This window comes from Notothenia rossii, assembly GCF_949606895.1.
Source record: "Notothenia rossii genome assembly, chromosome: 11".
Taxonomy (NCBI): domain Eukaryota; kingdom Metazoa; phylum Chordata; class Actinopteri; order Perciformes; family Nototheniidae; genus Notothenia; species Notothenia rossii.
Window position 1 is genome coordinate 38,178,825 of NC_136910.1, and position 27,669 is coordinate 38,206,493.

General features: G+C 39.2%; 1 protein-coding gene across 5 annotated transcripts in view; it reads left to right on the forward strand.

Moving 5' to 3' along the window:
• Positions 1–27,669, forward strand: part of garnl3 (GTPase activating Rap/RanGAP domain like 3) — a 98,842-nt gene that overhangs the window by 53,646 nt on the left and 17,527 nt on the right. For 3 of the 5 annotated variants that reach the window (XM_079660125.1, XM_079660122.1, XM_079660124.1), the window contains exons 3-22: positions 1,581–1,655; positions 4,344–4,443; positions 6,949–7,067; positions 7,987–8,051; positions 10,102–10,165; positions 10,308–10,334; positions 10,709–10,784; positions 11,334–11,432; positions 11,535–11,638; positions 14,278–14,386; positions 14,503–14,548; positions 15,643–15,749; positions 15,844–15,959; positions 16,351–16,473; positions 18,830–18,904; positions 21,597–21,711; positions 21,948–21,974; positions 24,166–24,270; positions 25,538–25,654; positions 26,893–27,044. In XM_079660125.1, the coding sequence (XP_079516251.1) occupies positions 1,581–1,655; positions 4,344–4,443; positions 6,949–7,067; positions 7,987–8,051; positions 10,102–10,165; positions 10,308–10,334; positions 10,709–10,784; positions 11,334–11,432; positions 11,535–11,638; positions 14,278–14,386; positions 14,503–14,548; positions 15,643–15,749; positions 15,844–15,959; positions 16,351–16,473; positions 18,830–18,904; positions 21,597–21,711; positions 21,948–21,974; positions 24,166–24,270; positions 25,538–25,654; positions 26,893–27,044 (1,821 nt within the window). The remainder of the gene's footprint in view (positions 1–1,580; positions 1,656–4,343; positions 4,444–6,948; positions 7,068–7,986; positions 8,052–10,101; positions 10,166–10,307; positions 10,335–10,708; positions 10,785–11,333; positions 11,433–11,534; positions 11,639–14,277; positions 14,387–14,502; positions 14,549–15,642; positions 15,750–15,843; positions 15,960–16,350; positions 16,474–18,829; positions 18,905–21,596; positions 21,712–21,947; positions 21,975–24,165; positions 24,271–25,537; positions 25,655–26,892; positions 27,045–27,669) is intronic. The other 2 variants (XM_079660126.1, XM_079660123.1) reach the window with 1 other exon arrangement.

Sequence of the window (27,669 nt, forward strand, 5' to 3'; positions counted from 1 at the left end):
AATATATTTTCTGTCATGTGACTGTGAGACAGAGAAAATGAAAAGCTTGTGTTCTCTTAGTCCACATGTTTTGCTTAGAGCTGCACCGATAAGTCTTTTAATACTAAGGAAAAACGATATAAAGATGTTTTTTCTAAGAAGTTTTTTTGCTGTTTTTTTAACCTAAAGTAGATCTAAGGACATGAGCCATGCTTCTTAGTTTCTGATTGATATATTTTGTCATTGTTTTGCCATTTAATGCGCGAAACTATTAATATAGACACAATCTGCATACTTCAAATATTCCTTATGGTTCCGAGAGGTCAGTTAAACTAAGAGGTGCATTTTAGCTTTCCATGTCCAGTCCTTTTTCTCAGAGGAACTTCCTTCACATCCTCGTCTTGCTGGGCTCTTCCAGACCAGTTCAGGCCATCTGGACGTTTCAGTGTCCAGCCAACTTTTGACATTTTTTTATGTCACATGTCGGCAGAGCAGAGACCTCTCTTGGGCGACGGGAGCAGAAGTATAGCATGCTGGTCAAAGAGCAAAGGGGAAAGATGCAGAGAGGAGAGGAGAGGAGAGGAGAGGAGAGGAGAGGAGAGGAGAGGAGAGGAGAGGAGAGGAGAGGAGAGGAGAGGAGAGGAGAGGAAGGGAGAGGAGGGAGGGGGAACTGCAACAAGGAAGGAGAGACTCTGCGGTCCGTTGCCTAGCAACAAAAACATCCTTCAGTGTCATGGTGTTGGGGTCGATAAAATGGAAAAGAGGGGACGTGAAAAGGAATAGATTGAAGGGGTTTTGAAGAAGGTGGCCAATCATTCATTACAAGTGTTGAGACGTCAGTATCAAATGGAACGTTATTAACTGTGTTTAAATACACAGGTTACAAGAAAGTAAAAAAAAAATAGCCTTATAATAGACATATAATACCCATGTAACAGCCAAATATAAAACATTTCTACACAACAAACCAACCAGCCAATACTTATTGCATGATTCAAATGATGAAGTTTAGACTCTTCTGCAACCATTACTTAAATACTTAATCACAGGTAACATACTTATTGTTGAGGCTACAAAAAGGGGCTGGACTTCACCAAAATGGAACACCCTGCAAAAGAGGCATCACTAGCACCTAACAATTGGAACCATTTATTGGAGTTGTACGTGCTCACAGAGGGTTTGTTCTGTTCTCACCATCATTAAGTGTCCCCTCTCTCTCTCATACTCTTCCCTCTCCAACACTGTGTCTGAGAGAGGTGAGTCAGCAAAACACGGATAATTGGAGCGATAAGTAGAGGGTGGGAGATGCAAGAAAAAAAGAGTAAAATACAGCATAAAAAGCAGGTTTTCACAGTGTCATTCAATCATTGCAAAGTAATTATTGATGATAAAAGAAGAGATTATGTACAGGTGAAGGGCTGCTGAGGACAGATGTGTTGTACCTCGTGGTGTTGTGTTCACATGGCGACACGCGGCCATGGTTCCTCTTTTCCTCCGCGATGATAGCCGCCTCTAATGTATTTACGACCTGCTTATTACTGTCTGCCACAAGTCATGGTTTGTCACATGCCTAATTTTAAACATGTCTGTCTGTCTCCCAGCTAATCTCCAGTGACGCAGATGGGGCCATCCAGAGGGCAGGACGCTTCAGGGTGGAGAACGGCTCTTCAGATGAGGTCCAAACTAAATTGTCTATAAACGCTTTTGTGCACATGTGCATCCAATCCATCCACTTACCCATACCACAGTAAATAGAAAAAAGATCTCAGATTATGATCATTTCCGATGCCATAGAGTTGCCTTGCGTTGTCCTGAAACGCGTGCATACATAGACAGAATAAGAGTAATAAAGGTGTGAGAAAAGAGCAAATATAGAACTATAATAGTTATCTTTATTATGGATTTTTATTTATTGTTATTATCATTACGCATTTATTATTATGATTATTAATATTAACTTTTTGTAGGTATTATACAATATACACAAAATGAAGTATTTACAACAATTTAACGATATAAATAAGATTACAATGTGTATGTGTATGTGAGGTATATCGGAAATTAAAAGTCAAAAAGCTGGGATGGTAAAACATTTATAGATGAAGACACATTATTATATTTTATATTTATTTTATTAACGGTGACTTAAAGCAATAGTTTGAAAGGTAAAAAATATGCTTTTTTGCTGAAAATTAGATGAGAAGATATAATCCTATGTCGTCACGCTAAATGTAAACCTATGGTAAGGATTAGCTTGGTTTATCATAAAGTGGCAACTGGGAAAAATGGCCTGGCTCTTTCAGAAATGTGTATACAGCAACTCTGTACACTTGTGTTTTTATTGAGTTTTCACAACAATAATAACAGAACAACATGTGAACCTAAAGAACAAAAAATAATACAGACAAATCAGTTGTAAAATAAAGCACAATAATTACTAGTTGTCTGAAGTCCTTCAATATTCACACATACTGTACAGCAGGGGTCACCAACTACATTTGTCCAAGGGCCAAAATGTATCCAAGAGACACTTTCGGGGGCCAGAGATTTGTATATATATAAATCATAATGAATTATATATATATATATATATATATATATATATATATAATTGATTAATATGTTCACTTTATTGAAAAAATTATCCTTTTTTTATAAGCCTGTATCCGGGGTAATAAAACTGAAAGCAGTCCTTGATTTTTTTATTAATACCGTGTCCTGATTGGTGGGAAACGGTTGCAGGTTATAAGAAAATTGTTTGCCAGGCACGCATATCTGAAATAATGTATGCGCTGCCATTTCCCCACATAAACATAACAGTCTGCAATGAAACGGTTGTCTCCTGTGTGCTCCACTTCCTCCTTGGCGAACCGGTAACTTTCTTGTTAACCCGTTTTGGTTTAAAAACAGAATACGGTCGGTTTTTCCGTTTTGGTCCAAAGAACGATATTACATACACGGATTAAACATGAACTTCTCCTCATATTTTTCTAAATTATTTTTTTCTAAAAGTAATCATCATCTTTTTATATATATACATATATATATATATATGTATATATATCACCTATACAGCACCTTTGGGAATGTCGTGTCTTGACCAAGGACACATATTTTTTTTTGACGAGCGTGTGGCTCGAACCCCTGTAATTCGAGGTGACATGAGTGGGGGGCGGACGAACTAACCACTCCGCCAACGCCACAGTCACCCCAACCCTGCGGGCCGGATCAGAATTTCTGTCGGGCCACCAGGAATGAATTAGTCATTAATTTACTCATTGGTGTCAACCATGTAAATATTCCACTTTTCCATTCCCCATTGAATGCATTCTCTTGGATTCTTGGAGTCAACTTTTCCATGACAAAAAGATCTCGAACAATTTCCAGCCACTGCTCCTGATTCGGAGCGTTCACATTAAGCCAATTCCTAGTTATAGCTTTCTTACTCGCTGCAAGTAAAACCTTAGTCAAATATAGATCGCCTCCCATCACAACATCCTTAATGTTCCCAAGATACATCACCGGGCAGGTATTTGGGATTCCATATCCCATAATAATTTTGACAACTGCATTTACCTTCTCCCAATATGACCTTATCTTTGTACAGTTCCATAAAATGTGCGAGTGGTCAGCCTCCATGTTCCCACACAACCTCCAACATTGTTGGCAACTTTAAAGCTTACTCATTAAAACATTTCTTTAAATTGTACCAAAAAATGCATTGTTTGATTTATGGGAAGATATTTGATGGTGCTTTTATTCTCGAAACAAAGTAAGAATTGGAGAACAAAGAAGCTGGGATACAGATTTCTTATCATTTGAAAAGAGCCATGCTAGCTGTTTGCAACCCCTGCTGGCTCCTATTGATCACACACAGTTATATCGGTTTCACAGCAGTGTATGTCTATTTTGGTGACCTGTCCTCATGTGATTCACTCCCTAGCTTTTGTCTCACATCTCGGTATGGATTAGTTCCATCATGACAGAATAGAAACAGAAACCACACAGTCTGTGCCTCACTGTGGTCAGGCTGCGTCTGATTTCCTGACCTGAGAGTTTTAATCGTTACTGCTGCATTGTGTAACAGTTTTTCAGAGAAGACCGCTGTGACTCAAGCTGTGTGTGACCATCATGATGACAATGTGTTTTGTGTGTGTGCCGTGTGTGTGTGTGTGTGTCTGTGTGTGTGTGTGTGTGTGTGTGTGTGTGTGTGTGTGTGTGTGTGTGTGTGTGTGTGTGTGTGTGTGTGTGTGTGTGTGTGTGTGTGTGTGTGTGTGTGTGTGTGTGTGTGTGTGTGTGTGTGTGTGTGTGTGTGTGTGTGTGTGTGTGTGTGTGTGTGGTTGGTTTATGTGTGTTAAAAACAGGCTTTGGACTACACGCCAGGAACCTGGAGGAGAACCGATGTCCATCTGGAGAATCCAGAGTACCACACCAGATGGTTCTTTAAATACTTCCTGGGAAAAGGTCAGTGCTGCTCTGTGGTGATCTGTTAAAAAAAACACACACACCAACCCACACACACAGTAAGTGTTACACAGAGGGCTACATAAGGCTGATTCCTTCTGGTCGACTTGTTTGTCGTTGTGCTATAGTCTGACCAAATTTGGACAATCGCTGGTGGTACTTTGAAGTAGAAAAGTGTTCCTAGGCCAATATTTTTGGGGGTCTGGGGGGGAATTTGTGTAAACACACACAGTTATTTTCAAAGGCCTCAGAATAGTGCTACTATAATGTAAAAGTTGGCATATGAACGGTGGTTGTAACTACCATGTACCATGTACCAACTACCACGTTGGTTTAGTGGTCTCATAATCGGTTGTTTAGATGCAGGCAGCTAAACACAAGAGTTCAAAAAAGACTGGTCTTTTTAATAGCCAAATCATTTTATCATATTACTGTAAAACACATCCAATCACGTTTTCGGTGGTGCCTTGAATGGATGGGATGGTGTGGGCGGTGTATGTAGCTTTCAGTATAAAACAATCTGCTCAGAAAGATTTTGCTGCATATTTGTATTTGTATATCATAATTTAAGTTACCAGTGCACCGGTTTGGTTAATCCACTGTAACGTGCATCATTTGATTTGATGAAGATTTCTTTTGGTGAACAACAGCTCAAGAAGCCATGGGTTAATGATAAAGGAGAGCCACAGAAATAAAACATGGTCTGAATCTCTTCCCTGGTCCACAGGACACTTCTTATCTTATGAAGTCATTCATGTCCTTACTCTGCACCACTCTTCATTCAGGGCCAAAACTTGTTAGCATCCAGCAATATCCCCACAGCGAGTCTCAAACACACTCTAATCCCATACTGCGCCCGGGGAGGAAGCCTTAGAGGACACACACACGGCAGAAAGAATTGCCTCCAACAGATAACGCAATTAAGATCGGACTGTTGGCTCCTGAAATGAGCCTGGCGCTCTGCAACAGGCAGGCAGGCAGGAGCCATTCACTGTGATTGTTAAAATATATATATTTAGAAGTGCTCCTTTCACCTTTGTGACCCTCATCATCTCTCCGTCCTCATTATCACTGCGCCTCGCTCACCGTGTGGGCGGCACAGAAAGTTGTGCAACAAAAGATCATTGTCCGGGGTTTCTTTACCGTGACTCGAATCACATTCAGCTCTAAAAGGATGAGATAAAGGACGGAGGAATAGAAGTGATTGTGAAAAAAAATTAGAAAATTTCTCCTCCAGCCAGGGTGTAATCACGGTATGGCATGGACAGTTTAAAATGTGGCCATGTCTCCAGAAAGTTGGCTGCAAACCTGTTTGGACTGCAGCTGAGCCATCTGCGTCTCACAGCCGGAGCAGAGCCGACTGCATGGTACAACACATTACCAGGCCTAGGCCAATTATTCTAACACTGGCACTTCCTGTGTAATGAAGCATCCAAAACAAAGGCTCGAGTTCTCCATGTCTTGATGATTAGGTGAAAAAGAACAAACGTTGTTTCCTCATTGTCTTGCGTAAGGTACGAAGACAACTCTGATTACAATTTGCTTTTCTTCCCAAATAAATAAAAGCTCAAGCTGTCTAAACTAATACCTGTATAATTGCAAGCCAACCATGCAAAGTCATCGCTCACCTGAAGCATGAAAACATTGTGAATGGAGAATAAAGAGAGCTAAAAGCCGAATAGAGAAAGAAAATGTGGGATAAAGAAAACATTAGAGGGAGAGAAAGCACCCGAGGGAGGACAAAGGAAGGGCCGGCAATGCAGAGAGATATCCTGCGTCTAATTGGGTTTGGAGGTCTGTTCAGCATTGTTTCCCAAGATGTTGCCCTGTCAACCGAAGAAGAGGAGGCATGAATGCTGAGATCTTTGTCTGCGACCACACACAGAGAAAACTGGTGATGAATGAAAGGAAGGCCGAAATGATGAAAGAATAGGAAGGACAGAAGACAAAAAAAGCAGGGAAACACTGAGATTTTAATGAATTTTGGTGGCCTTCTGCAACTAAATCATCAGTTGTCTGATCACTTTGTACGATACGATAACACTTTGTTGTTAGAGGAAAGCTGAAATGTTTCTTTCTTCTGCGAAATGTTTCTATGCTTGAACGTTCAAAAAGCTCTTTATTTTTCTCATACTGCCTGTGGGTCAGCACCTCTTTTCACCCTCTGTCTGAAACCAGAGCCCAGTCTGCTCTGATTGGTTAGCTGTCCGGCTCTGTTGTGATTAGTCAACCGCTTTGAGATGTCCCGCCCCTTAGTCTATCACGTACAATGCGTTTGAGGGCTAGCCAATAGAAGCGCAAGTCTTACATAGTGATGTCACTATGTTACCGAGGTAAACAAGAGAAACTCCCTCTGGAGTGAACACAGGGATTTCTTTGCAGACCATTTACATGCACACAATCCTATATAACACACTACAGGATGTGGTAAACCATAACAGCATAATAGGGCCTCTTTAAAGTGGGTGTGTGTATAACTGTGTACATTTTCTCTGTCTCCCTCAGTCCACCAGAACTATGTGGGTACAGACGCAGAGAAGAATCCCTTCTACCTATCGGTCGTTCTCTCGGATCAGAACAACCAGCGGGTCCCTCAGTACCGAGCCATCCTCTGGAGGAAGACGGTGAGATTAACATCTGCACACTAATGGTGGAACAAGTTCTCAGGTCCTTTATACACGTAAACATAGCACTGAAGTCAGTCATACATGTTGGCGGCTGTGGTCTGTATGGACCTTGCTTGGTAAACAGAGGCGCGCCACTTCAAGTATCCAAAGGGAGAAGTAAGTAGATCATAAAGGTTTACATAGCACTTTACTATTGGAGTCAGGTCCCCTTGCTAAAACAAGTTTAGCTAAACAGTGATATTATTTAAGGTTTTTTCTCTTGTTTGAATGATTTCATATTTGAAAAGTGTACCTATTTGACCCTAAAATGTATGTCGTTACGACACTACCTATGGAGTTTTTTATGGTAAATCTCTAAGTTCAATTTTGTAGAATAAAAAATACAAACTTTACCTCCAAAAATAAGTTGAGTAGAGGCATAAAGCAGCATTACATGGAAATACTCAAATGAACTACAAGGACCTCATTACTTAATGTAGTTACTTTCTACCTTTGCCTCATTACTCTATTCTTGAGTCTGTGTGCATGTGTATGAGATGCATGTTTATTATAGTGTGTTTGTATGAATAAAGTTATTATTATAAAGTTATTATTGTGACTCAGCTTTATGACCAAGATAGCTGGGATTTAATTTAGCCTCCTCTGTAAACTGATTAGGCTGGTAGACCTCCGCTGCCTGATCACATTGATTTGTCTTGTTCCTGTCACAATGCTGCTGGATGTTGTTGTTGTTGTTGTTGTTGAACAGAACAATCTAGTTTGATTTGAATTGCTCCGATTTAACTTTGTGATTTTTTTATGACTGATAGAAGAAAATATACTGGGACTTTCTTTAGTTTAATACTGAGTTTTGAGGATGTTCTTTGATAAATGAGCAACAGGTTGTAATCCCTGATCTGTGTTGTTGTTGGCTCAGGGCACTCTGAAGATCAGCCTCCCCTACAGCCCCACCAAAACACTATCCGTCAAGTCCATCCTAAGGTGAGTGTGCAGCCTGCAGCTCAACACACACATTGCATTCACTGTGGTCAACACATGTACTGAATCCGAGGGGATATTGTTGGTTATCTAAAGCTGGGCTGAGACATAATGACTGAAGCAGAGCCTCTCATTTGCCCAGTAGCCGTTATCGGCCCGTCCACACAGCGGCGTGCGTTGTCGCTTGCCGGCGGGCGTGTCTGAAACTCGACCAACAACCAATCACATGAATCTCCCGCCCCTGACACACAAGCAGCGGTTTGATTGGCTAGAGCGTGTACTGCCATATGATTCGATTGGCTGACGCTTCTGCCGAGGCTTCAGAAGTTGAACATTGCTCAACTTTTGCAGGGTTATGGCTAGAAAGGATCCGTCTTGGGTAAATATGACGTCACGTTCTCGTTGTAACTCTCGTTGTAACCGGAGCGGCTCGTAAACACATCTACAGCAGTAACATGATGCAACATACACATGAATGCAGCAGCAATATTAATAGAGAAACATCAGACTTAATAGTAAAACACTGAAAGGGAACATTTTATTGCACCAGGAGCTATCTTGGGACTTTTACTGTGACAACGTTGACTTGCCTGTAGACAAAAAATAAAGCATAGTGTTGGTGATCTACAGTGTTGTCATTCTTCTTTGAACAGCAAGACCGCTAACATCCTATTTCAACAATCACACTCCCTGTCATTGACATAATGAATAGATGGTTTAGCTTCTCACCATCATTTGCTGCCTGTGGCCCACTGATGTTAACGATCGTAACTGAAAGGCTGCCTGCCAAAACGTAAACATTCAGCCAAGTGACTTGCAAACTCTCGCGTGTTTTACACAAGACGGATCCTTTCTAGCCATAACCCTTTTTGCAGCAAGCCACGCCAGCAAAGCTCCGCTTCGCTTCCCACAATGCAGTTCGGCGAAAAGTGACGTCACCCCATTCAAAGTGAATGGTGAAGCTTTCAATGCACGCCGCTGTGTGGACAGGCCGAAAGAGCACCGTTTTTTATGTCAAAGCCCCACAAATACAGTATAATAGATAGTCTATGTACTCTACAGGACACAGTGTTTACTGGTGTTTTGGTGCATTCATACTGTATTTGCCACAAATTATCACTAAATCTTTATTAAGAAAATGTTATTTTTGACATACCCATAATCATTTCAGTTATTTGATTAGTTTCATGTTTTTATTTTCCTCCTCATGAAGAATTTATCATTTCAATCAGAAGAAAACATGACACATGAATAATGTGTCATGTTTTTTTTTTAGAGTTTTGTGATGAGGGTCTTTAATGTCTACTTTTTCCCTCTATCGTGCATACACAAAGAGAATTTGTAAATAATGCAAATTTCAAAGGCAACGCCAAATGCCATTGATTTTAAATACGTGAAATGGACATAAAGTACATCCAGAAAAATAAAGAAACCATTTTAAAAAAACGATTGAAGGTGAAAAGAAAAGAAAAATAAGAGGGAGAGTTTTAAGGATTTGAATGTCTCTTGATTTGGTTGGCCATCAATGTAATGCTGCTGTTAACAATTATCTTCATGATGATGCAAATGTTTTTGAACATTTGGGAAAATGATAAGTTTTCCAGTGCCCAAGGAGATATATTCAAATATATTTAGGTTCTAGTTATTTATATAATGTATAATAAAACAGCAGGAAACCCTCACTTTTGAGAAGCTATAACCAAATAATGTTTGTTTTACAAGCACAATCGTTAAATAATAGCACGATCGCTCTAAAAACTACTCAATCTGGAGACTCATATGTTGTGTTCAGTATCAGATGTCCTGAGTGACAGGTAACAGGATATAATAAGATGCATGAAGCAGAAGATTGGAGATTATAAATTCCTCCGGCTGAGCGCCATCACTCCTCAAAGTGAGGATGAATGAGGACAAGCAGGAAGAGAAATCCCCTGTATCAGGTCTCTCATTTCTCTGTGCAACCCTTAAGGCTATTTGTCTTCCATCGATCCTAAGCACTCCCTTTCTTTCTCTTTTTATCCATTACTACTTCCTCCTCTTCCCTTTATCCCAGTGCAATGAACATGGACAGGTTTGAAAAAGGCCCGAGGGAGATCCTCAATGCCGAGATTCAGAAGGTGAGACTCAGAGCAAATGAAATGAAGCACAGGTCCATTTCATGCCAGGCCTGATCAGCAGCATGTACAGTACTCTTCACACCATCCTCAAGCTGACGGGCTGGTCACTGTTTATTATAATTATTGTGTCCTCTTTCCTCAGGATCTGCTGGTGTTGGAGGAACAGGAGGTATTTTAGATTATTTTCCATTTGATTCTGTATTGATGCTTTTTCTGGTAAAAGTCCTTGACATACTGTTGATACAAACACTTTGATATTGTCTTAGATCTTTTAGGATAAGATAATTATATTTATCTCCAAGTGTATTCCTTTTTACATGTAGTTACTAGTATGCACAGTAAATGCATGCTTTCAATCCTGTTCCATCTTCTGTAAATGCCTAAGTTGTTGTTTTTACATTCAACACTGATAATAAGCACTTCTAAAAACCTTGTGTGTATCTTTTGCATCATATTTATTTGCATAGGAGCATAGTATGATAAATAAATAATGATATCAATTGTAAATAGTTTCATAATTCTAACCCAGCTATAATTTTGTAGGGTTCTGTCAACTTTAAATTTGGAGTCCTGTTTGCCAAAGACGGCCAGCTCACAGATGACGAGATGTTCAGCAACGGTAAATCCTTTATACTTTTTTTACTTCAGTGTCCAAACACTATTTAAGGAATGTTTTCATTTTGGGAAATGTGATTTCTTGCCAAAAGTTAGATAAGAAGATCAATAACATCTTAATATCGATTGTTGGAGGCAGCAGCTTAGGTTAGTTTAGAATTAAGACGGGAAAGAGCAGGAAAAAACTGGCCTAATTCTAAAAAAATATCAAAATCCACCATATTCTCTCCTTATAACATGCTGTATCTTATTAAGATGCACAAGGCCAATACATAGTTCAGAATCAAATCTTAAACCCTGTTACTTATAGGTTTCACATGTTTTTTGTACATGTATAGAAAACAAGATAACATTTGTTAGAGAGCGTTAGAGGTGTGGCCATGTGGATTGTATTGCTTTCTGATCTGTTGGTCTGATGAGCGTGATATCAAACATCTTATCTAACCCCCCAGCAAGAAAGCAATTAAGGGTATTTCCCAAAATGTCAACACAACCCTGTATTAAATACATCAAAATGATACCTGCAAAGTTAAAAGTCCTGTGTTTCTTTCAGAGATGGGGAGTGAGAGTTTTGACAAGTTTCTCAATCTGCTCGGTGACTCCATCACGCTGCAGGGGTGGGCCGGATACAGGGGGGGGCTGGACACCAAGAGTAAGAGGCCTCTGAATAACTATATGATTAAAAAGTACAACGCTTTTTCAATATGCCCAACTCTCATTGTCTGCTTCTGTTTCGGTCCGTTTTCTCCTGCAGATGACACTACAGGAATGAACTCCATCTACACGGTGTATCAGGGCCATGAGCTCATGTTCCACGTCTCCACCATGTTACCCTACTCTAAAGAGAACAAGCAGCAGGTGGGTTTCTGCATTATTATCTGTTGTATAGTTCTTATCTTCAGCCACAGTAAAATGTCAGCCTCATGGCTCAGAATCAGATATTTCGACATCTGGATTTACATGAATTTGTTTAAAAGATTCAGGGTACCCAGAGGATAGATCCTACAAAACTTGGCAATTCTCTAGCTGCACAATGAGGGTTGCAATTTTTGTATTTTGTTGAACATTTTTCATGGTCCCCAGGGCCCAGTGGTTCAAAACTTGTAATCCCTATCTGATCGGATCAGATTTGGATTTTGGGTAGTTCAAAACCAAGAAACAGGATTAGGATCACTTTGATATCCAATCAGATCAGGAAATCCAATCCAAGCTTTAATCTGGATCAAATCTTCAAAATGGGTAGTTCAAACCGACAACACAGGATTGGGATCAGTTGGATCCCAAAAAACTGGATTATCTTGATCCCACTAGAGGGGTGGATTTCCAGTGGATTACCAGAGCAAAATGTACTGCACAATTTATTTTAAAATATGTTTCAATATAAATAAGATGGCAAAGTTTGTTAACTGAAATAATACATAATTTTTAGCCATCATGGCAAATCAATTTGCATTTTCATTTTTTGGTCACGTTTGCGGTGGCCTATTTTGTTTTCAACCACATGTTGATGACATACATGTTTATGCTCATAAAATTATCACAACAAAGATTGTCAGTCACAAATGTAATTTAGATTAAAGAAAAAACATCTTCAACAAAAAAAAAGACAAGGTGATGACTGTCATCACCTTTCAAACGTAATTGCGGACAATAGATGTCTCTGCAATAATACAAGGAAGTCTCTTGTCTTCCTTGTATTATTTTTCATATCCACTAGATGGAGATCGGTAGGATTAAAGCACTGATATTCAGGATCTAGTAATATTGAAAAGTCTGAATCTGGATCAGGGTGATCCTATCCTGAATTGCTTTGAAATACAGGGACAAAATCTGGCCGAGTGGTCTGATCCTGGATCACAAAAAGAGGGATTTCAAAATCTGATCGGATCTGATTGAGATTAAAAGTTTTGAACTACTGGGAAGATTTTACATTTTAGCTTTGGTTAAAATCGGTCTAAAGCTTTGGTTTTTCACTATTAAAGTATAGCAAGGCAAGGTAAGTTTATTTAAATATCACCTTTCAACACAAGGCAATTTAAAGTGCTTTACAAACAATGGACATACATTAGGATATAGTGCAGCTGAAACACATTTTAAAATTACATCTAAAAACATTTAAAAACAGTCAATAAAAAGCAAAGAGAGTAGAAGAAAGGAAAAATAAGCTAAAGTAGAATGAAAATAGGTAACAAAAACAAGAATAAAAGTTACAATGCAGTGTAAAATATGAATAATTATTTAATTGAGAAAAAACAATTGCATTTAAATCGGGTCTGCTACCCTTTTTCTCCCGTTCCTGTCTATTTTAAGATCGCAAAAAAGCCAAAGAATTACCCTCTCTTTTGGCTTTGCCCTACAATTAGAGAAATTGCAGAAATTCAGTCACAGGTCCTCATCTTTCTGTCATTTAGCAGAAAAAAGACCCTAACTGAGAGGAAGCCAGTAAAATAACCAACAATGTAATGTGCTCACTGTAGGAAGAAAAGAAGAAGAGAGGACGTCAATGCTTCAATGTAAAGCTCCTTTCTGTTATGTCAATATTAGTGAGTATGACTCAAAAGGGCTGCTTTGCAGATCTGACATGTAATTGGATTTCTTCTTATATAAAAAAAGAAGAAAAAAAACAGTCAATATTAAGGAACAGGGGGGGGGGCAACAACTGGAATCATGGGAAGGAATATGAATCACACCTGAGAGGTAAAGTCAGTTCAGCTTAACGCGTGAAGTGTAGTGTTGTTATCCACCCAGCAGTGTTTTGTAAAAAAAAAAGCCGTACTGATACTGAGGGTAAACAAAAGTTAACTCTGGCATGATTTCCAGAAGATATTAATATTAAAAGCAACAGGATTTATATTCTTAAAAATAGAAATGGTTCTTCTCTATGAATTTGGTTATTGAATATGGTCTCTACCTTAAGGTAATAACATTTGAGAGTGAATATAGTACTTTCTTTTTTTTTAAGGTTGTTTTTATTAGATTAGATCGTAAAACACACAAAACACAAAGACAAAACATAAAATGACAACAATGCTAAAATAATAATACAATACAAAAGAAATCAATGAACATGACATCATTTACATTTAAAATGAATACAGTTAATACAAATACATACACATAATGCTAATGGGAATAGTAACAATAAAACTAATTAAATAATTAATATAATAATGATTATAAACAAATAATAGAATACAATAAAATACAATACAATACAATGTAATATATATAATATTATATTAGATAATAAAATTTATATTTTAACCTAAATTCAGTACTCAGTACGAATGCTAATTTATCTCCTTGTCTGCTGGATGTGTCGTAACAACTTTAAACGGTGTCTATATATCACTGCTGTGTTTACGGTTTGTTGCTGTGCCCCTAAGTGACCATAAAATCAATTAATCCAGCTTTAAAGACTTCCTCCTGCCTCACATGAATCACAGAGCTCTGTGGTTAAGTTTTTTGTCTCACCTTGTGTCTCTTTCGTCTGTCAGGTGGAGAGAAAGAGACACATTGGAAACGACATTGTTACCATAGTATTCCAGGAAGGGGATGACGCATCATCGTCCTTCAAACCGTCTATGATCCGATCGCACTTCACCCGTATCCTTCACACGGACTGAGATTTTCAGAAAAAATGAAGTGGTAATCAGCGGATGAGCAGATACCACATCATAGTGTCTCCTTTATAATCAGTGTTTCCTTCACTCCCTGTCCAGATATTTTTGCATTAGTTAGGTATAATAGCCAGAATGACAGTTACAGGTGAGTGCTTTGATTAACACTCTGCTTTAAGGTGGTTCCATCCACAATGTGCGTCTACCTTTTGATTGTTCCTTTGATTAAATGATTAAAGAGAGAGTTCACCACCTTCTACTGTATGTGGATGTCCAATCAGTGGTGTTGAAGGTTATGGTTGTCTTTTGAGACAATACATTCCTCCTTTTGCACCATGAACATTTGCTGCACTTCCTTTTATCTTTCCTGCATTTGAAGTTAAAGTGAAGTATTTCATGCAAAATAAGAACTTCAAACTATTTCAACTTGGATGTCTAATCTCCAATTATTCGTACCAAGGCAGCATTCCTGAACCAGATGCCACTCTCTGGTTTGTAATACTAGCAAAGTGAACTTACTTTGCAAGTATAAGAAACCAGTTATGTTTCCAAAAGAAAAAATGGTAGCCCTCAAAGGTTATTATGCACATTGTGTTTGGACTTAAATACACAGCAGTTTCTAACAGAGCAGAAAAAATGTGAAATGTGAGAGGATAGCCAGCAGGAACATGTAGGCACTGCCAATAAACCCGTCTGTACTGGATAAATCAGCTTTCTTGGTTAATTAAGAACATGTTGAGACTAATTGTACATCAACATAAAATGTGGTACATTTTCCCTTTAAAGAGGACCTATTATGCTTTTGGGGTTTTCCATTTCCTGTAGTGTGTTACATACTGTAGGTTGTTGTGCATGTAAATGGTCTGCAAAGGCTAAAATCCTACCTTTGGACTCCTTTGTTTACTTCCTGAACATGATGACATCACTATGTAACACTTACACTTCTATCGGCTGGCTCTCCAATGCATTGTACGTGATAGGCTAAGGGGCAAGTCATCTTTAAGTGGTTGACCAATCCCAACAGAGCCGGCCAGCTAACCAATCAGAGCAGACTGGGCTCTGGTTTCAGACAGAGGGTGCTGCAGCACAGGCAGTAGGAGAAAAATAAGGAGCTTTTTGAGCATTAAAGCGGCACAAAAGGCACAATATGTCCTCTTTCAAACAAGTTGTTCATGTTGCATACTGTTGATGTGTTTGACATCCATTATAAGAGACATATGAGATATCTGCTCTTTGTCACAGGTTGAAGATATTCTCAGAGGAGAGCGTTCCACTGTTTGGACCCCCTCTCCCATCTCCACCTGTGTTTACTGATCACCAAGAATTCAGGGACTTTTTATTAGTCAAACGTAAGGACATTTGAGGAAAGATGCATACAAATACAGCCATTCAATGACCTTGATATGCTAATGTTCTCATCTGATCTTTCTTCATCCCCTGCAGTAATCAATGGAGAGAAAGCCACACTGGAGACGCCAACGTTTGCCCAGAAGCGCCAGCGGACACTGGACATGTTGATCCGCTCGCTCTACCAAGACCTCATGCCTGACCTGCACAAGGTACCGCTGCCCAGTGACTCTGAGTCCTGCTCATTCTTGAATTAACGTCCTTCTTTTTTTTTTTACTATCCAAGTTGTCTCCTCCTTGTCACTTCAGTCACTGCTAACTTTTGTTCTGCTGTATCCACTGCAGCCCTCTGCATACTGCACCACACTGGACTGCTGCAATGCTGACTTTCTCAGCAGGGCTCTCTCTCCTCACGTCACTTTTTTATCTTAATTCTCTTGTTTTTTCCCTATCCTTCTTTCCATGTTGCTGCTAACAAAATGTAATTCTCACTGCTGCTGTCTCACCCCCTGCCAGGGTCAGTCTCTAAGACCCCTTTCTGCTTTCTTTTTCCCCTTCATGTGCGCGTGTGTCTGTCTTTGTGTGTTGGTGTTCCATGTTTAGGTTCCTTTTTCTCCCCAGAACATGTTAAACCGGCGGTCCTTCAGCGACGTGCTGCCTGAGTCTCCGAAGTCTGCACGCAAGAAGGAGGAGGCACGGCAGGCAGAGTTTGTCAGAATAGGGCAGGTAAGGAAGTGAAACACACACACACACACACATACACACACACACACACACACACACACACACACACACACATACACAAAGGCGGTATTACCAACCAATTAGAGAACACACACTTGTACACACACATGGAATCCAGGATACACACCCACATAAAAGCTAGAAACTCACAAAGAGTGTACAGGGCCAAACACACCTAGTGAGGAAACGTAAACACTATGCACATGTTTACACAGATGTTTACATTAAGACTTTATCTAACTTGTGACATGTAACATTTTATACATACACTTTGTAATAAACATATTCATCTTTTGTAAATTGATTCAACAGGGGGGGGGGGAGTTATTTGCCGCCAAATGTAATATAGATTCAGAGTTGGGGGGAAAATCCTCAGTCCTTGATTTGTTAAAACGTGCATTTCAGAGTCTAGAAGGAAAGTGTAAAAAAACTCTTCTTAACTCTTAGTTTAAGAATAGCGAGTCCAAAGTAAAAATAAAGAGAAACTGCAGTTGTACCAGAAGCAACAGACATCTTTTGAAACCAGCTTCTCTCAATTGTGAGGAATATCTGTGAGTCTTTATACTACATCATGTAATGTAAGGGCTGTAATTCCAGACAGACATCACAGTGAACTGGACACCTGCTCTCAGGAGGGTCAGGGTGAAATAATATACTGTAGGAACATATCTCTGAGACTCTGTCTAGTACTCATTACGGGGCTGATGTAATCCCCATTATAATTCTTTTCTAAGCACCTACAGATAATATAACTATGATTTTGCATGAACTAAGTCTGAAAACACAGAAAAGAAAAGAGTTAAGAACTGTCCGTGGTGCTGAGCCTAGATGACCTCCGGCATTAGAGAATTAAAAGTCTCTGGTATTTTATAAAATAATTGATATTCTTGGGGCAAATGAGTGGTCTGTTGTAAGCTAAAACATAATATATTAGTAATAAGGCATTGTTGTTGATATTGGGTCTTTTTACCCAAGCAAACCAAACAAAAAACGAGATATTTTTATTTTAGGTATAAAATGCTGATAAAAGAAATAAGGTAGCAATTTGTGGCTTGTTGTGATAAGGAAAAATAATAAATTAGACCAATCTATCAGGATTTATTGTGAACTATACCCTCACCATACCATATACAAAAGCTCTAAGGAATATTGTATTAGTTGAGCTGAGTAACGGCGATAAAAGAAGGTGGGTTTGCAATTGCAGAAGGAGCTCTATTATGCTTCTTTTTTCTTTTATGGAGTGGGTTATATCGACGTTTGTGCATGTTAATGCTTAAAGGCTCCCCCCCCCCCCCCCCCACCCCCCAGAACGTGATGACATCACTATGTAACACTCGTGCTTCTATTCTATCTCTAAGCGGTTGACCACAGAGCCGGCCAGCTAACCAATCCGAGCAGACTGGGTTCTGGTTTCAGACAGAGGGTGAAAGGAGGAGCTGCAGCACAGGCAGTATGAGAAAAATAAAGATACACAAAATACAAATAGGAATCTGAAAATGAGCATAAAGGGCCACTTTAATAGCTTCTAAAAACACATGTTTATGTGTCCAAAGCACTTCTGTCCCTCTTGTTTTTGTTGTTTTTTATCTTAATTTGCTAACCCATGTTCTTGTTGGTGTTACTGTTTTTCTCTTGCTCCTGTCGCTCACCGCACATAAACACAAAGCCGAGGCATCGACACAGTGTGCTGTAAAGCATGAAAACAAAGGAAGGTAGAGTTGTATAGGCATTGATTATCTAGTTCTGTAGAGACGAGGCGTTTGTCCTCAACTAAACAACTAAACCGACTCCCTCAATGCACATTTAACACAATGCTTTCATGTTGTCATGGACTCCTGATAGGTCAGAATATGTATTTTTATGGATATTTTCCCACGGATGGCAAAGTACACAGCACAGCCTGACCATTGTTCTGTCGGGTGCTATTGATTTCATTATCTCCAGATTGCCTGTTTATGCAGATATGTAAATAGAGATGCTTGACTGTGCAGCTCGGATGGACATGCTCAATCTGATCAGATTGTTGAGCCTTTGTGCAAATATTATTCTATTTGAAATCTAAAGCAATTACACCTTTAATTTAGTGTATTATGATGTTTTACTGTGGCCAGTCTGCTTTCCACCTCTGTGTTTTTCACAGTTTCTCTGCCAAAATAATCAGGAAACAAGGACTCATCAATGGCAGGCTAGATTGATATTAGTGACGAATAAAATATGTTTAATTCAGAAAGCTCGGTCCACTGTCCGCCTTCTTGGAAAGCATGTATATGTACTATGTAACGTCTTCTTCTTCCAGCACTTTAAGCTGTTTCATATCTGATGGCATTATGTTTTTTAGGCGCTGAAGCTGAAGACCATTGTGAGAGGAGATGCACCGACCAGCCTTGTCACCACCGGCCTGTGCAGAAAAGAGGTGAGAGCACGTCTATTTTTACCTTAAATGACACAACATCTTCGTAATTTAGTGGGAATGCTGATACAGCATTCCAATTACTTGTTCTTCTACGCACGAAATTCTTTATTATTCCGCCAGGTTATTTTTGCCCTCTTCTGCTCCCACATTCCACATCGCAGAAACTCCGTTCGAACATCAAAACGTTCAGCTCGGTCGGGAATCGATGGCTATTACTTTTCTTATTCATAACTTTCATAATTCCAGAGATACATCCCATATATATATATATATATCCTCATCACATTTTTAACATGAAAGTCAATGGAGAAACTCTTCAGATTTGAAAAATCTTCATGCGACTTCAACTGCTAACTGTTCCTTCATACTTTCACTCAGAAACCTCATTCCAACTTCAAAATGTTACACATCTTTCTGACATTATTCGTGTTACATAACTTTTAAATCCGATTCATACTTATAGAGATATCAAACATTGTTCAGATCTTGGTAAAGACGCCTTCTTCAGATTTTAAAATGTGTGTGTGTGTTGCGCAGCTCATTGAGGCTTAAAGTGCGTGATGTCACAGCTAGAGTGGAGGAGAGATAATTCCCAAACCCTACACTCCTTGGACATTATTTTTCCTGAAAAATGTAGGAAAACATCTCTTCGCTCGAAAAAAAAAAAAATAATTAAGCAAAGAAATTAAACAAAATGCCTCTTGAGGGCATGAAGTGACAAAAACATTCAACATGTCCCCATTAAGGCCCATTGTAAATTCAGCCTTATCTTTCCTCACAGCAGCAGAACACCTTTAGTTGATCTGCCAAAAAGGCCACATTATTGACCCGAAAGTACACAAAAAGCACACTTTAGGCGCTCAGGGTCCTTGACATGCTTCACACGTTGAAATTTCACCAATATCTGTTACAGTTCTTCAACAAAATGTTCACATGTAAGAGGTTTATCTCTCATTCAGATCAATGGAAAGGCTCTCCTCTCACTGATTACTGCACATCACCATGGAAACCTTTGATATCTTGGCTCAAGCACAGGTGTTTCATAACGTTGTTACCTCAAACATAAACTCCTGTGTTTTGGAGATATGACATGATGATGTCATAACTCCAACTGACATGCTCAGAATGCCACCAAACATCACATGATGGTTAACACTGTGGCGCTGAACAAATCTACATCAAATCTGATGTTACGTAATGTGGTGCTACTATGGCAACGCATCCCTCGCCATAAAACACGATGTCGCTGTAACTCCAATGGACACGGTCCAATCTTCCCGCAATCTTCACTTGTATATCACCGGTCCATGCCTCAACAGCTCTACGCCAAATCTGGGATCCCACCATATGTCGTTTCCATGGAAATGCATCCCTCGCCATAAAACACGATGTTGTCGTAACTGCTATGCAAATGGTCAAAACGGCAGCGGACTTCAGATAATGGTTAATAATCCAGCCCTCAACAGCTCTACGTCAATTATGGGGTTTCATAATATGCCGTTTCCATGGAAACGCATCCCTCGCCATAAAACACGATGTTGTCGTAACTCCTATGAAAATGGTCAAAACAGCACCAAACTTCAGATGATGGTTAATGGTCCAGCCCTCAACATGTCTATGGGCCATTAAGGAGTTTTCCTCAAAACTGTTGCCATAGCAACGCATCCCTCGCCATAAAACACGATATTGCTATAACTCCTATGAAAATGGTCAAAAAGTGCTCAAACTTCACTTGTGCTAACAGTCCAGCCGTGAAGACATCTACGTGACAGTTTTGAGATTTCTTCAAATGCCGTTGCCATGGCAACACAATGCTCGCCATGACACACAGTTTTCTCATAACTTCAGTGAAAATGCTCCAAACGGCCCAAAACTTCACAGGTTTGGTAACGATGCAGGAATCAACACATCTAAGCGTATTATGGGGTGTCATCAAATACTGTTGCCATGGCGACAGATCATTCGCCATCAGGTTAGTTCAAAAGTTTGCAGTTCAAATATTCTACTGCTTTTCCAAGCCTTTTTACTTTATTTTCTTCTCATCACACATTCAAGCCCCCAGTGTTCATGTATCATTTCAATCTAAATTCTTCACTTTCTCCTTACACATTACATTTCAGCATAGCAGTTCAGCGTCAGCTTTTCTGCATAAAGCATTCCCACTAGCAATTTCTTCAGGAATTGCATTCTCTAGTTTAATCTCTGACTGAATCCAAAAAGCTTTATTTGAACAAAAGCCCTAAGCAGCCGTCATGGCTGATTACAACAACCCTGATTACAACAACAAAAAAACGAATCAAAAATTCCCTAACAAAACTTTTTTTATTATACCTTTTTACTAGTCATAAAACAGGAGTGCCAATAATTTAAATCAAACTCAGAAAATGAACAACCAGAACTGGTTTTTAACCTGCCAGTCAAGGCTGTAATATACTTTCTTTAAACATATGCCTTATTTTAAATATTTTCAAAACATGTTTTAAAGTCATATAAACTAGAGAGTAAAGAATTTAGACAAAAGACCAAGAAAACAGATCAGGTGTGTTTTTTTTAACAAACTAAAAATAACTCTCTTTAAGAATATTTCCAAAACAACGTCCTGCCAAAGCAAGTAGATCCTTATCAAACTATTTGTATCTTTGTGTATATCTACATGTGTCTGTATGTTCATATGTGCATGTTTTTTCTGCAGCCATGGGAGTCCCAGCTGTTCTGCAGCACGTTCCCCTACGAGATCGTGTGTTCAGACTCCTGGGGTCAGTCTCTGCTGGCGGCCACCGACGCGGCGGGGGTCATGCTACTAGATGGTGAGGTCATCCCATAATCAATATCTCCCTATGCCTTCTAAAATAAAGCCACTCATCCATAGCCATTCAATACTGCACTCAGCAGAATGCCAAAGCTAACAGATAACTTGATGATGATGACGATGACGATGACGATGATGATGATGATGATGATGATGATGATGATGATGATGATGATGATGATGATGATGATGATGATGATGATGATGATGATGATGATGATGATGATGTTTCAGGCCCTGATCCAGCCTCCTCCAACGCTGGTGAGTAGAACATTCTCTGAGGATTTCTCTTTTTCCACAAGATTTGAAGACGCTCAGGATTCAAATGTTGTATTGTCCTCTTCACAATAGATACAGCAAAGTTGTTGGCAATGCAAATATTCAGTCCCACCAGCTCAAAAACAAAATATTTGATGTAATACTGAACGTTACGGAAGAGGATTAGGGCCGTATGTGGCATTTTTATTTTTAGATCTGACCAAAAGAAACAAAATCTGACTTTTTCTGAGAATTCTGACTTTTTTCACAGATCTCCAAAAAACGAGATACTTTCTCGTGCGCACAAGATACTTTCTTATGGGAACTGCCCGTTTATTACGCCATATTATTAGTTTTATGAAGAAGATGTCCAGTCACCATAGCGGGTGTGTATGTGTATGTGTGTACAGTATGAGTGTAAATTACTCTTCATGGTAATTTGAAAACAAATGCCGGTGTTGGACACACACATACACCGAACACACACACAGAGCTAAGCTGAGCAGAGCACAAACACAAACACATCATGTAGCATTTCCCTCCGAATAATGGTCGAAGACTTGACTGATGATATGAATTTATTGAAATCTCCAATATCAACGTAAGAGCTTGTGCCTCTTCGGGGGGTGCTAACACTTAAACATTATCCTTTACTTTCTCTGTCTTTATATGTAGATATTACTTTTCTCCGTTAATCTCCACTCCTTTTATCCGTCACGTTGTTTCCATAGCAACAACAACTTCCTGTCAACAGCGTAAACTCGCCTTCAAAATAAAAGCATTTAAATAAAACAGGAAGTTAACCTAAATGACATGTAAGACATATATACAACTGCAACGAAAGTAACAAAAACAATGTAATATCCTTTTCAGTTTCACAGAACACAAATTGGGTTATTTACACATCATGCGCCCTAGTGACCGCACATCTCCTTCATAAAACGAGTAATAGTGGGAATAATCGGGCAGTTCGATGTGTGTGTGTGTGTGTGTGTGTGTGTGTGTGTGTGTGTGTGTGTGTGTGTGTGTGTGTGTGTGTGTGTGTGTGGGGGTGTGTGTGTGTGTGTGTGTGTGTGTGTGTGTGTGTGTGTGTGTGTGTGTGTGTGTGTGTGTGTGTGTGTGTGTGTGTGTGTGTGTGTGTGTGTGTGTGTGTGTGTGTGTGTGTGTGTGTGTGTGTGTGTGTGTGTGTGTGTGTGTGTGTGTGTGTGTGTGTGTTAAAGGAGACACTACCCATTCACTGGATGTAATAACTTGGAAGAGGTTTAAGATGAGTGTTTTTATATCAGACTGTTTGTCTGTTTACTTATTTGTTGTTAACTCTGTGGATTGGATGTATATGAACATGTAAATAACCATTTTAAGAGACTTAGTAAATCCATGTATTATTAAATATTGTATGGCTGCAGTTTAGAATTCTATTCCGTATAATTCAATTCATCGTTTGGTCTCTGAACTTTGAAAAATATGCCCTTCCAAGGCAATGACTTTAGAAGTTTTGTCACTCCAAAACTCAAATATATGTTTTTTTCCAATGACATAAAACACAGAAAAATGGCTCATTTTCAATTTGGAGGAACTGCAACCAGCGCATGCTTTTCTTCTTAAGATTCAGTTAATTAGTTAAAAATATGTACAATTTTGTAGGTTATCAAATACTGTTAATGCTCAACTAAGGAAAGTGTGTGTGTGTGTGTGTGTGTGTGTGTGTGTGTGTGTGTGTGTGTGTGTGTGTGTGTGTGTGTGTGTGTGTGTGTGTGTGTGTGTGTGTGTGTGTGTGTGTGTGTGTGTGTGTGTGTGTGTGTGTGTGTGTGTGTGTGTGTGTGTGTGTGTGTGTGTGTGTGTGTGTGTGTGTGTGTGTGTGTGTGTGTGTGTGTGTGTGTGTGTGTGTGTGCAGTTTGTGTAACCCTCTTCTTCATTCTTCAAGTTTTCCCTGTACATGTCTAAGGATGCTGAACCGAGCAGCCTCGACCTCTATTCAGCTGTTCTAATGAATATAAACACAGTGAAGGCGGCGCGTAAAAGACACAATTAGAATACAACGTAGATTAAAAATAGTATATTATTGAACTGAATGTAAACTTAAATAATGTACAGTAAAATAGATTATGTATGCTGTAAAAATATTTAACCGAAGTTGTGACATATCATCAGATATTACCTGTATTTTAATGGTGATGTATGCGTTGTGTTTCAGAGTCGCAGTCCATGCCCCCGGTGCAGGTGTTTGATAAAACCATGGTGGTGAAGCAGGTGCACGTCCTCGAGCCTCAGGACCTGCTGATCACCAGGGCCGATAAAGGTAGGACTACCACCATCACACACACACACACACACTAGGGATGTGCATCTCCATCACTGAGGCCGATGCATGCGCATCTCGATACGTTGCCAACGATACGATACATTAGCGATACATTTGAAACACCAGGCAATACGATACGATTCACCCCTGTTGCGCTACAGTTCGATACGATTTGATTCAACATTATGCGATTCGGGGCGATACGATGCGATTCAACACGATGCAAAATAATGATACTTCAATATTGTGCGACAGAGTATTTTTGTTTTATTCCTTATATGCAGCAAATCATAAATTAACAAAAAAGTGCTTTACATATTTGGTTCTCTCTACTAGTACTGCACATCCCATCATGCTGTCTCTTTTTTACATTGAAAAACTCTCCAGGGTACAGCACAATTGTATAACACCTCACAGTCAAAACATTTAAGGATGTATTGCCCATGATTAACAATGTGCAAATAACAACTACCATAGTGCAATGCCCATACAATTGCCAGCCTGATGTGCTTAACACTCATTCATAGGCTAACTCACCAGTGAGCAGAAAGCAGTGGTTTCTATATGAACAATAACAAATACAAATAACCTTTCACAAACAGGTATTTCATAACTGCTTACAGTAAGGAAGACATTTAAACTATTATTAGCAGTCACAGGCTGCTGTAAACTAAACACCACTCTCTCTGACAGAACACCTCACTGAGCGATTTAAATCATATGTCTAACTTTAAGGTTTCTCTTTTCAGCCGCAGACCCCATGTCGCCTCTTTATGTGCGTCGCTAAGTTCTTCGTACTACTTGTGTACTTTAAAGCGGCTCGGCATTGTTTACAATTTGTAATTTTTTGTATGTTATTTAATTTATTTTTCAAATTTCTGACCCAATTTCTGACCCTAACATAATTGGACCCTTCTGATCTACACAAAGTCTTTCTGTGTTAACAGGCGGCTTTAGGATTCCTCCCCTGTTTGCCTTGACTAGAAGAGCATGTAATTAATTACCCTGCAGATGATTAGCTAACCCTTATATTGACAAACAGGGTTGACTCGGGTTTGATGGTGATTATGTGATGGCAGCGCAAACATTTGTCACGACTGTGTGTGGGCTTTGATCAATCTTCTGAGAGAGCACAAGGCTACGAGTAATCCTCCTGCAGTACAACACCATTGTCTGGCCGTGGGAGGATGCTTAAAAAGGAGACAGCAAATTAGGAGTAACCTTCGTGCAAAAAAAACAGAAGTGTCTTTTGTTTTGTTTCCAGGAAAGGACGCCCGGCTCTATGTGTACAGACTGAGCTCGCTGAAGAAAGGCCTGGAGGAGAAGCAGATCGTCAGGAGCAAGTGTGACAGCCGAGAGAACAAACTGGAGAAAACTAAGGGTAAATATAGAAAAAATAAACATAGTGAGCACATCCCCAAACCCTACAACTTACATGAGAAATGTAGACTGTAAAAGACTTGTGAAAGATAATAAACATTAGATAGATAGATAGATAGATAGATAGATAGATAGATACATACATACATACATACATACATACATACATACATACATACATACATACATACATACATACATACATACATACATACATACATACAACATACATACAGTAGATAGATAGATAGATAGATAGATAGATAGATAGATAGATAGATAGATAGATAGATAGATACATACATAGATAGATAGATAGATAGATAGATAGATACAACATACATACATACATACATACATACATACATACATACATACATACATACATACATACATACATACATACATACATACATACATACATACATACATACATACATACATACATACATACATACATACATACATACATACATACACACAAACACATATACTCACACACACATACAGACAGACACATACACACGCTGTGAGGAAAACATTTCCCAAATTGGGATCAATAAAGTATATCTAATATAATACATAGATAGATACACATTTGGATATTAAATCGTTCACAACAATAGGGGAATTATGATGTAAAGCAACAGAATCACATTAAAAACCCTCATTAAAAGGCCACAGGAATATAAATTTAAAAAAGTTTAAATAGAATAAGAAGGTTATAAAATATGAACATATCTGTATAAGGTATTGTGGTGCTGCAGAGAAGAGGAAATCCTTCTTGCAATACCAGTCGATATATTGGCATTTCGCAATTTTTTCAAAATCGTGCCCCCCTAATAAGCACTGATCATGGTTAAGTCGACTGCCCGCAGAGAATAATGGGTCAGCCTTGATGAGATCCCAAAAACAAACTAAACAAAAACATTCCGTAATGTAAAATGTACTTTGATTCAGCTGCTTTAAATTATTCCTCCTGTTCACACAGAGATTGTGAATTGCCATTGAGAGATCCTTCCTAATGCACTGAGACATGTGGGCCTGGAGCAGATACAGCGACCTTTATGAATGTCCTTTTGCCAGCGCTAACAGGAAACTTTTGACCTGCTGCATGTGTCAGGCCAGATGTTAGTGGGGGGTGCATTGATCTGCGGGATGGAGCCAGGGAACACCACCTGCAGCACATGTTCTGTCTGCTTCTCTTTTTTCTTACCCTCCTCCGCCTCTCTGTCCCAGGCTGTCATCTGTACTCCATCAACACGCACCACGGCTCCGAGCTGAGGATAGTAGCAGCCATCAGGAACAAACTCCTCCTCATCACCAGGAAACACCCCCGCTTTGAAGCCCCGGGAGCAGAGTCACCGGTGGAGGAGTTTCAGTACATACGGGTACCAAAGAAAACTCAATAATTGGATAGATTTATGGATTCTTGAGTGAATAAATATAATAATAGAATGTACTGTCCCTTTTTACAGCAATTGGAGTAATTTTTGTAATATATATTGCCCCAATTTGCCCAAATCATGTTCTATTGTAGTCTAGTTTATTATTATTTTTATATTTTGAACTTTTATGTTATGTATCTTTTCTTCGCCATCAAATAATCCTGGGATGGGAAATGCTTGTATAGATTGCAAGAAAGAGCTGCTAATAGCTAATTTTGCATGCTTAATGATTGAAACTTGAGTATTGTCAACAAATAACAAATGGGGTTCAGGTTGTAGCCCTCAACTTAGAGCATGGTTATCTGTCAAGTCCAAGTAATTAAATACTTACTAGAAAATACTAAAAATACAAATAAAAAAACAGCAATATGTTAGCTTTTATTTTATGCAGTCATCACCAGAAAAAATAAGCAGCTTCTAACACCCCATATTTTTGTTTTGTTTTTTGAATTTCACTAGCAGTCCACCGATGCTACTGTTTTGGTATGAGCATGTGATGTATTTTTTATGTTGCCATGGTCCCGAGCAAGCTTGAACGTCATCTCCAAACTAAACGTTGTCAGTTCAA